Here is a 10,000-nt window from a genome sequence, read left to right on the forward strand (position 1 = left end):
CTAGGTGTAATTAAATTCTCTAACCCTCTGAAGGAATTTCATTTGTTGCAAACATTTTGTACGAATGTTTCTGACAAAGGAAAGTCTAAAACCGTTTTAACACATTTTAGTACGAAAGCTAAAAAGGAATATGTAAGGAAAATAATTGTTAAAATTATCAAAGTTTAGTTTTAGCTAAGGTTAAAATTCCATCTCATCTTCAACAAAAATATATTTTGCTTGTCTTGTGCAAGGTTTGTAAAATGAGAAAGAAAATGTTTCTAAGAAAATTATACAAAATTATTCTATTTTTTCCTTATTTCCTGATGCTAGTATAATTTATTTTCTATTTTCTTGATTTTCAAGACATTATCATGTATTAAGTGCTTGGGATAATGTTTAAAACCTCTTAATGGAGGAAGTCACAAAGAAAAAACTAATTCAATTGTAGGTGCCAAAAGCGTTTGGCAGAGTGTGCAATAATATTAGGCTTTGTGAGACGTAACAGAAGTTCTCCCAGTGGAAGATACTGAATATCTTTCATGACTTTAAGGAAAGTATTCATTATTTGATCATTGCATTTATAAAGCTCTTTTAAGTGTGTTTTGCATACTCTTAAAACGTGTTATTATATACTGTAAGCTACATATAGAGCGCAAAAATATTTTGAAGATACTGCATATCTTTCGCAAATTTAAGGAAAGTATCTGTCAACTGACAGTTTCATTTACAAAACTGTTTTAAATGTGTTTTATATAATATTAAAGTATGTTATTAGATAAGTTATATGTAGAGCGTAGAAATGTTTTATTTACATAGCTGAAAAGTAAATTTAATACACTTGATCAGAAATTCATCCATTTATAATTTCGTTCAAGAAAATTTAGGTTTCTTCAAAAACTTTCTTTTAAATAATGATTTTTCTAAAAAAATATATATATATTCTCACGCAAGACAAGTACAACTGTAACTTCTCTTTCCATTTATATAAGAAATCTTAAAATCACTATATTGAAAAAAATAACTGTATAATCAGCCCTTTCATGAAAAGGCACGTGAAGCTGATACGGAGATAGTTAGATAACATTTAATTAGTACAGGGTATACATATGCAAATGACCACTCGTTCACTGCAATTACGGACGGAAAATGGCTGTTTAGACCATCGACGTTTTATTAAAATGGTTTATAAAATCACTCTTGTAGAGCCTTCGATATGACTGGTTAAGTACGTGGCAGATTTTAGGCAAATCGATCGAAAGATTTTGAAATTTAAGCAAATTTATTAGAGGTGGCTGGAAGACCTTTCAAAGGAATTACCCTTATTTCTGAAAGTATGTTGTATATTTAAGGGAACGAAAATATACAACATACTTGGTATTTTCAGATATAAATTTTCATTATTTGGTTGCTAATTTCTCATATCTGTATTGATAGATCATAAACTATGAAGACAGACTATTTTTGGGTTTTAACAGTATTTCCTTGGTCGCTCTGGAACAGTAGTAAGAACAGTTGTTCACAAAAGAATATAAATTGTTTTTACTCTATAACTAACCCCTACTATTTTAATGAGCGATCTATTAAGAAATAGAACACAATAAAAGTTTGGGTCTTTGTGAATTTAATGGTCTTTGTCCGACCACACAATATAGCGATGCCTTTCATTATTTCTAATCTTTGTAGAAAATTCAGAAGTGAATAACACTTCTGTGAAGGTTTTGAAATATCGTAGACAGGTCTCTCTCCGCTCCCCCCTCTCTCTCTCTCTCTCTCTCTCTCTCTCTCTCTCTCTCTCTCTCTCTCTCTCTCTCTCTCTCTCTCTCTCAGTCCTTTCACAGTGGATTGTTGAGACAAAACCAACTTTACAGAGCAAGTGCTTTGTATCAAGAATATCGTCTTAACTGGGAGCAGACTGTGCAACCAAGCGGCTTTTTCAGTTATATATATGTATACATGCATTCATACATACACACACACACACACACACACACACACACACACACATATATATATATATATATATATATATATATATATATATATATATATATATATATATATATATTGTGATGGCTTGATTAACCACCACACTATATCCAAATATAATAAATCAACAAGTATTCACCAACACAATACTAAATCCACAATTGGTGGAATAGTATCTCAACCTCTTAGCCGTGTGCAAAAATCAATTCAAGGGGCAAAGAAAATACTAAGAAAAATCCTTAATTTTAATACATTAATATAAGTCAGAAATAATACCTGAACCTCTTCAGATACAAAAATATGAATATCAATTATACTTAATATCAACAACCACTTACCCAATTAACGATAGAAAAATAACTCATTCAAACACAAAAGGAGGGGGCCCAGACAGGAAGAGAAAAGCAAAAGAGAGAATATCCTAACGAATACAATCTAATATCCCTAACAACTTTTATTTATAGTTTTCTGTGGCTCCTCTTGAAAGACAGTCACTCTCCACGTCTGGAGGATAAATCAAGGCAGTCGGGGTATTAGGGCCCAAAACAGGATTAAAGTGCCGTGATCTCAACAAGAAGTCGTCTATATTTTATACAAGGGTTATAAATACCCTACCGTAGGACAGTGAGGTCCCCTTGGCTTTAATAACTGGACCAAGGGTATGGAAGAATTATCCGAAGATGAACTCTTAAGCTGCAGAGGGTAATGGATCCACTATATATTGGCGGGTGTACAGATCCTCAAAACAAGAAGCAAGTCAAGCAGCAGTCCAAAAGCCAACCAAATGCCCAGGCAGAGGTCCAGAACGTAACTAACTCCTACTCTTGTAGGATAAATATAAGACCCCTCGTCCACCCAGGGCTGTGGGGGAGTGGGGGGAATGGAATGTACTGGGGAAGGCCTCACACCCACTCAGCACCATATATGAAAAAGACAACTGGCATTAGTAAAATTATAAAAGGAGCGAACCACCGGAGAGGAGCAAACAAGCTAACAAAACAAAAATAACACTTAAGTAATTTACATTCAAAAATTCATCCAGACTCATAAATTAATACCTAATTAAATGGCAACAACTGACACCTCCTCTCCCAAAAAAAAAAAAAAAAAATTTACTAAAAAAAAATTTTTTTTTAACGTTAATACATAATCTAAAATTCAACGTTAATACATAATCTAAAATTCAAAACAAGAAAAAATTATGTATAAATCACAATGAATCAATAATTGTCAATCAACTGTAAGACAAGATATACAAATCAACAAGAGAAAATTTTTCTCCACCAATAATACTTATAACACTTAGAACACGGGCTAGGGGGTGGCAAGAATCAAGGATAGCAGCTCACAAGAATAGCAACTTTATAAGTACCTAGAAAATCATAATCTTAATACTAGTACATATACAGAGAAATTTCCCAAAGCCAGAAGCTCCATTACACAAGACCTAAGAACTTCACCTTGTTCTCACACAAAATTTAGGAGCTAGACATTGCTCTAACAACCGGGTTCCGATATATATCGTTCATAGGCCATAACCTTTTCCACAAAAAAAAAACACTGTCCAATTTCAGTGATACATTTCATTCACTGCTAACGAATGTTTGGCCAAAAAACCACTGTCTTTATCTCAGTGACCACTACACTCGTCACCATAGTGTCCAATACATACACCCTCATTGAATGATACAGAGAAGACCGCAACAAGACTCCCCTGCACAAATAAACACACCAAAATCAATGAAGCGTAATTATTAGCCTGAAATTATAGAATAACCGGGTTAGAGCCTATCTTTTTCCTTAACTTAGTAGTATAAACCTAATCGTACCCGACACCTTAAAACTAGGAAACCTTTTTAGTCAACCAATAACTGGTACCATTTGCCACCCTCAACTTTTTATAACAAGTAATCCATACAATACATATAAAACATCGACACATGGCCTGTAAAGAAAATTATGATCATTAATAAACAAGTCTTACATATATATTTTATCTCTACGTGCTCACTTCAACAGCACACATACCGTAATTAGAACGATACAGATACTATACCTTTAATAGCTGCATAGCCCTCTGCCACAAACCACTATTCAACGCTGCGAGAGAGAAAATCGGCAACAACATTATCTTTTCCTGGAACGTGTGAAAATTCCAAATTCCATTCTTGCAACATGAGACTCCATCGCATCAATCTTTGATTTTTATTCTTGTATCTACTGATGAAGGTCAGGGATTGTGATCCGTCAGGATCTTAATAGGTGTATCTGTGGAGGAGAGATAAACCTGAAAATGATTAATGGCCAATATTACAGCAAGGGTCTCTTTCTCCACAGTAGAATACCTACGTTGGGCGGAGGACAACTTTTGAAAAGAATGCGACAGGATGAGAGACTCCTTGTTCGTCTTTCTTCTGTAACAACACCGCTCCTACACCAACGTCACTTGCGTCCGTAGCAAGAGAAAACGGAAGGTCGAAATCAGAGCCTTCAGGACAGGGAAATTAAGTAAAACTCTCTTCAAATTATCGAATGCCCCTTTTGCGTTTCCTCAGTCCAGACGAAAGTTACACCCTTTCTTAGGAGATTAGTCAAAGGATCGGCAATGTCAGAAAAATTCCTAACAAACCTTCTGTAATAACCTACTAAACCAAGGAATTTTCTGACATCCCTCCTACACTTAGAATTACCATTTTCTCAATACATTCAATGTTTGCTTGCTTGGGAGCAACTTTACCACCACCGACTTCATGACCCAAATATACCACCTTCGCCTTTGCGAACTCACTTTTCTTTAAATTAATTACTAAACCAGCCTTTTTCAAAACCTCGAACAGTGCCCTAATACGTTTTAAATGCGTTCCCCAGTCATCACTATAAATAACAATATCATCAATATAAACAACACACCCTTCCAAACCATAGACCAACGTATTCATTAACCTCTGAAAGGTAGCAGCCGCGTTCTTCATACCAAACGGCATAACTTTACATTGAAACAGTCCTTGTGGTGTTACGAAAGCAGACAAGGCCCTTGCCCGCCTCGAAAGAGGAACCTGCCAATAACCTTTCAGCAAGTCGAATTTACTTATGTATTTAGCCTTACCCATACGATCAATACAATCCTCAATTCGAGGTAATGGATAACAGTCAGACTTAGACAACTCATTCAACTTACGATAATCAAAGCATAACCTGAAATCTCCATCAGATTTCTTTACCAATACAACAGGTGATGACCACGGACTTTGGCTGGGTTCAATCAGGTCATGTTTTAACATATAATCAACTTCCTTCGCTACAACCTCATTCTTGAAAGGATTCAACCTGTAAGGAGATTGTTTTACGGGCGTGGCGTTACCTACGTCCACGTCATGTTCAAGGACCGAAGTCCTTCCCGGTACATCCGAAAATAATTCCTTATAATTAAATACCAATTTCTTTAAAGACCTTTGTTCTCCATTACTTAAATGAGAAACCATATTAGCAAAATTTTTCAAAGAACCCTTATTATCCGATAGCCATTCACTTCCATCAAAACAATTTTCATCAATATTTTCACTATCTGAAAAAGAAAAAATTATTATCAGACACAACAACATCCCCGATAGAGGCCACGGGAATAACCTTCTCCCGTTCATTATATGCCTTCAACATATTTATATGGCAAAGCTGAAAAGGTTTCCTTCTCTCAGGGTCTCTACTAAATAATTTACCTCACTTAATTTCTTTAAAATTTTCCACGGTCCTGAAAATGAAGCTTTTAAAGGGTTTCCAGGAATGGGAAGCAATACCAAAACATTATCACCCACTACAAAATTACGCTCCTTAGTCTTTCTGTCAAAAAAAGTATTTCATTTTCTTTTGGCTACACAATAAATTTTCACCAGCAAACTTCCAAGCCTTCGTTAATTTATCACCCAAATTACTAACATAATCTAATAAATTTATATCAGGGCGTCCCCTCCCAAGATTCACGAACCACATCCAATGGACCACGCACACAATGACCAAAAATAAGGCTGAAAGGTGAAAATCCTAAAGATTGACTCGGCACTGACCGAAATGCAAATAATAAGTAAGGTAGTTCCTTATCCCATTCGGAACCATTAACCAAACAATATTTCTTTATCATAGACTTGAGGGTTTGATGGAACCTCTCCAGAGCTCCCTGACTTTCCGGATGATATGGAGAAGAGGTTACATGTTTTATATTCAACTCTGCCATTTTGTCTTTGAAATACCTACTAACAAAATTAGAACCACAGTCCGATTGAATTATTTTAGGCATTCCAAACCTGGTGAAAAATTCTATTAGTACATCTACAATTTTAGCACTTTTATAGTACGCAGCGGAATCGCCTCAGGATACCGAGACATCTTATCCATGATAGTAAAAATATATTCATTTCCACTACGAGTTCTTGGTAAAGGTCCCACAACATCAATAATCACCTCCTTGAAAGGTTCAGAAACCACTGGAATAGGACATAAAGGCGCTTTTGGAATAGGCTGATTGGGCTTACTGACCTTTTGACAGACGTCGCAACTATTGACAAACTTCTTCACATCTGCCTTCAACTTGGGCCAATAATAATTCATAAGTAACTTGACCGAAGTTTTATGAATACCAAAATGACCAGCCAAACCACTCTCGTGCGCCAATGCAATTAACTCATTCCTGTAAACATAAGGAACCATTATTTGTTTCAAAATTTCGTGATCAGCATTATTAGCCTCCATAGGTCTACTCAACCTATACAAAATATTCTTAATAATCTTAAACTTAGGAGTAGTCAGATCAGGCACCTCACCCGACTCTATAGAGATATCCTGAAAATCCTTTTTCTGAGCCTTAATAAGCTCTTCAACAGTCCAGTTAGGTTTATTTTTCATAATATCAATATCTCCTACAACTACGCTACCGCTACGATCTAAACTACTTAAATCAACATCAATTGTTGACTCTGCAGCGTCAACAATTCTAGCACTAGATCGAGTAACTACCGCTACTTCATGATCGGGATTTACCAATATTGGACAGGTATTATTCTTAAGTGCAACGTCATTTCCTATGACAATATCAACATCCTTAACAGGAAACTTATCAACGATGGCCAATTTTAAATTTCCTGAAAAGGAAGGACAGATCAAGTTAAAATTTTCAATAGGGTAAGACTTTACCGTATCAGGGAAACCAGACAGCAACACAAATTCATTATTTTTAGAAACCAAATTACCCGGCAATGCCTCCCGAAGAACCAAAGACTGAGCTGCTCCAGTATCACGCAAAATCCGTACTTGCCTTCTCTCGGACGAATTTACGAACGAGACACTACCGACAGACAAATACTTATCAAAGCAGCCACGTAGTCATTGGTCAGTGGTCCTTGCGGGGACGGGTTCTCTCTCTCTTTCCACACTCATTACTGGCCTACCATCAACCCTTTGTGATTTTCTAAATGCATGACACATACTTTTTACGTGCCCCTTCTTATTGCAAAAGAAACACGTTAGTGCCTTCAACTTTTCTGGATTATATCCATAAGGTTTCCTATAACCTCTGTTAGGAGAAAAATTATTATTATTGTTATTAGTATTACTCTGATAGTTATTACCTGATGGTTACCCTGATGGTTACTTCCATAATTGCCTCTATTAAACCTCTTACCAATGTTATTATTATTACAATTATTATTCCTGCCTGTTCTAACCCAACTAGACTTATTTATTGTTACACCTTCTAACTCATGTTTATGAGATAGATAATACTCATCACTAGCGATGGCTACCTCCTGAATGGTATCGAGTTTTAACTCTTCAAGATGGACCTTCAATTTATCCGGTACACACCTCTTAAACTCTTCCACCAACATCAATTCCTTTAATTTATCAAAATCAACCACCTCTTTGGACTTAAGCCAATCACTAGCATATTGTTCTTTAGACCTTGCAAATTCTACAAACGTTTGCTCCCTACATTTTTGTAAGTTCCTGAAGCGTTGCCTATAGGCTTCAGGGACCAGTTCATAGGCCTTTAAGACAATGGCCTTCACACTCTCATAATCTGATGAAAGATCCTCCTCTAAAGTTACATAGACCTTTTGGGCCCTTCCCACCAATTTACTTTGAATAAGAGTGGTCCAATATTCTTGGGGCCACTCCAACCTTGCTGCTATTCTTTCGAAAGATACAAAAAATTCAGCCACATTATTTTCCTCAAATTGAGGTACAAATTTGAGAGCCTGCGCTAAATTAATAGCAGGCGTTACAGACCTATTTGGAGAAGTGGGAGGGGAAGAAGGACCTGCACCTCTCATGGCAATCTCATGCTGCCTCTCCCTTTCCCTTTCCTCTGCCTTAAACTTTTCTATTTCCAAATCCACCTTCCTCAAAGCAATTTGCCTATCCAAAATTTCTACAGATACCACACCACCTTTTTCAGATTTCACTTCTTGTTCCCCACCAGCCTTTACAGTTTTTATATATTCATAAATTTGCAATAACAATACACCCTTTCTTATTGACACCTCATATTCCAATTCAAAATGCTGCGCTACAATTATCAAGTCATCCCTATTCAACTCTGCAAGCCTCTCTTGCCACCCCTCTCCACTAAGGAGTTCTAATACATCAACAACCGACATAATGAACACCTATTCACAAAAAGCAATACACAAAAAACGCGAGGAGGTGAAAATATGCTGCCTAAAAAAACTAAACCCCAAGAATCAATTTTGCACACACCAGTGAATACACAGGAACGGAAAAATCCTGTCAAAACGGTCGCCACTTGTGATGGCTTGATTAACCACCACACTATATCCAAATATAATAAATCAACAAGTATTCACCAACACAATACTAAATCCACAATTGGTGGAATAGTATCTCAACCTCTTAGCCGTGTGCAAAAATCAATTCAAGGGGCAAAGAAAATACCAAGAAAAATCCTTAATTTTAATACATTAATATAAGTCAGAAATAATACCTGAACCTCTTCAGATACAAAAATATGAATATCAATTATACTTAATAACAACCACTTACCCAATTAACGATAGAAAAATAACTCATTCAAACACAAAAAGGAGGGGGCCCAGACAGGAAGAGAAAAGCAAAAGAGAGAATATCCTAACGAATACAATCTAATATCCCTAACAACTTTTATTTATAGTTTTCTGTGGCTCCTCTTGAAAGACAGTCACTCTCCACGTCTGGAGGATAAATCAAGGCAGTCGGGGTATTAGGGCCCAAAACAGGATTAAAGTGCCGTGATCTCAACAAGAAGTCGTCTATATTTTATACAAGGGTTATAAATACCCTACCGTAGGACAGTGAGGTCCCCTTGGCTTTAATAACTGGACCAAGGGTATGGAAGAATTATCCGAAGATGAACTCTTAAGCTGCAGAGGGTAATGGATCCACTATATATTGGCAGGTGTACAGATCCTCAAAACAAGAAGCAAGTCAAGCAGCAGTCCAAAAGCCAACCAAATGCCCAGGCAGAGGTCCAGAACGTAACTAACTCCTACTCTTGTAGGATAAATATAAGACCCTCGTCCACCCAGGGCTGTGGGGGAGTGGGGGGAATGGAATGTACTGGGGAAGGCCTCACACCCACTCAGCACCATATATGAAAAAGACAACTGGCATTAGTAAAATTATAAAAGGAGCGAACCACCGGAGAGGAGCAAACAAGCTAACAAAACAAAAATAACACTTAAGTAATTTACATTCAAAAATTCATCCAGACTCATAAATTAATACCTAATTAAATGGCAACAACTGACAATATATATATATATATATATAATCATTTTGCCAGTTACATTGAAGTAAATGAAAACATTTCAGTCATCCGTGAATAGAAACACAGAGAGAGAGAGAGAGAGAGAGAGAGAGAGAGAGAGAGAGAGAGAGAGACAGACAGACAGAGCAAAATAAAAAAAAGAATCAACAATCCTTAACCTCAACGCTGCATTAAGGAATTGGATATCTCCCTAATCTTATCTCCTCCGGCGGTCCTGTG

At 36.4% G+C, this 10,000-nt stretch overlaps 2 protein-coding genes across 2 annotated transcripts in view; one reads left to right on the forward strand and one right to left on the reverse strand.

Moving 5' to 3' along the window:
* LOC136826225 (somatostatin receptor type 2-like) overlaps positions 1 to 10,000 on the forward strand; it is a 493,594-nt gene that overhangs the window by 219,421 nt on the left and 264,173 nt on the right. The gene's annotated exons all lie outside the window — the stretch shown is intronic.
* Positions 4,199 to 8,615, reverse strand: LOC136826338 (uncharacterized). The gene is made up of 4 exons (XM_067083592.1): positions 7,748 to 8,615; positions 6,318 to 7,100; positions 4,659 to 5,533; positions 4,199 to 4,255 (listed from the first exon to the last, which is right to left on the reverse strand). The coding sequence occupies exons 1-4, from the start codon at positions 8,613 to 8,615 to the stop codon at positions 4,199 to 4,201; spliced, it is 2,583 nt and encodes an 860-aa protein (XP_066939693.1).

The sequence above is a fragment of the Macrobrachium rosenbergii genome, chromosome 40 (assembly GCF_040412425.1).
Source record: "Macrobrachium rosenbergii isolate ZJJX-2024 chromosome 40, ASM4041242v1, whole genome shotgun sequence".
NCBI lineage: Eukaryota > Metazoa > Arthropoda > Malacostraca > Decapoda > Palaemonidae > Macrobrachium > Macrobrachium rosenbergii.

Bases quoted from the DNA above. Each gene is read 5' to 3' on its own strand.
- LOC136826338 (XM_067083592.1), bottom strand. From the start codon at position 8,615: ATGTCGGTTGTTGATGTATTAGAACTCCTTAGTGGAGAGGGGTGGCAA. The intron at 7,101-7,747 runs GTGATGAGTATT...CTTCCTTTTCAG, and splicing joins TCAGGAGGTAGCCATCGCTA to GAAATTTAAAATTGGCCATC. The intron at 4,256-4,658 runs GTAATTCTAAGT...AATCATTTTCAG, and splicing joins TTGAATGTATTGAGAAAATG to GTTTATCTCTCCTCCACAGA.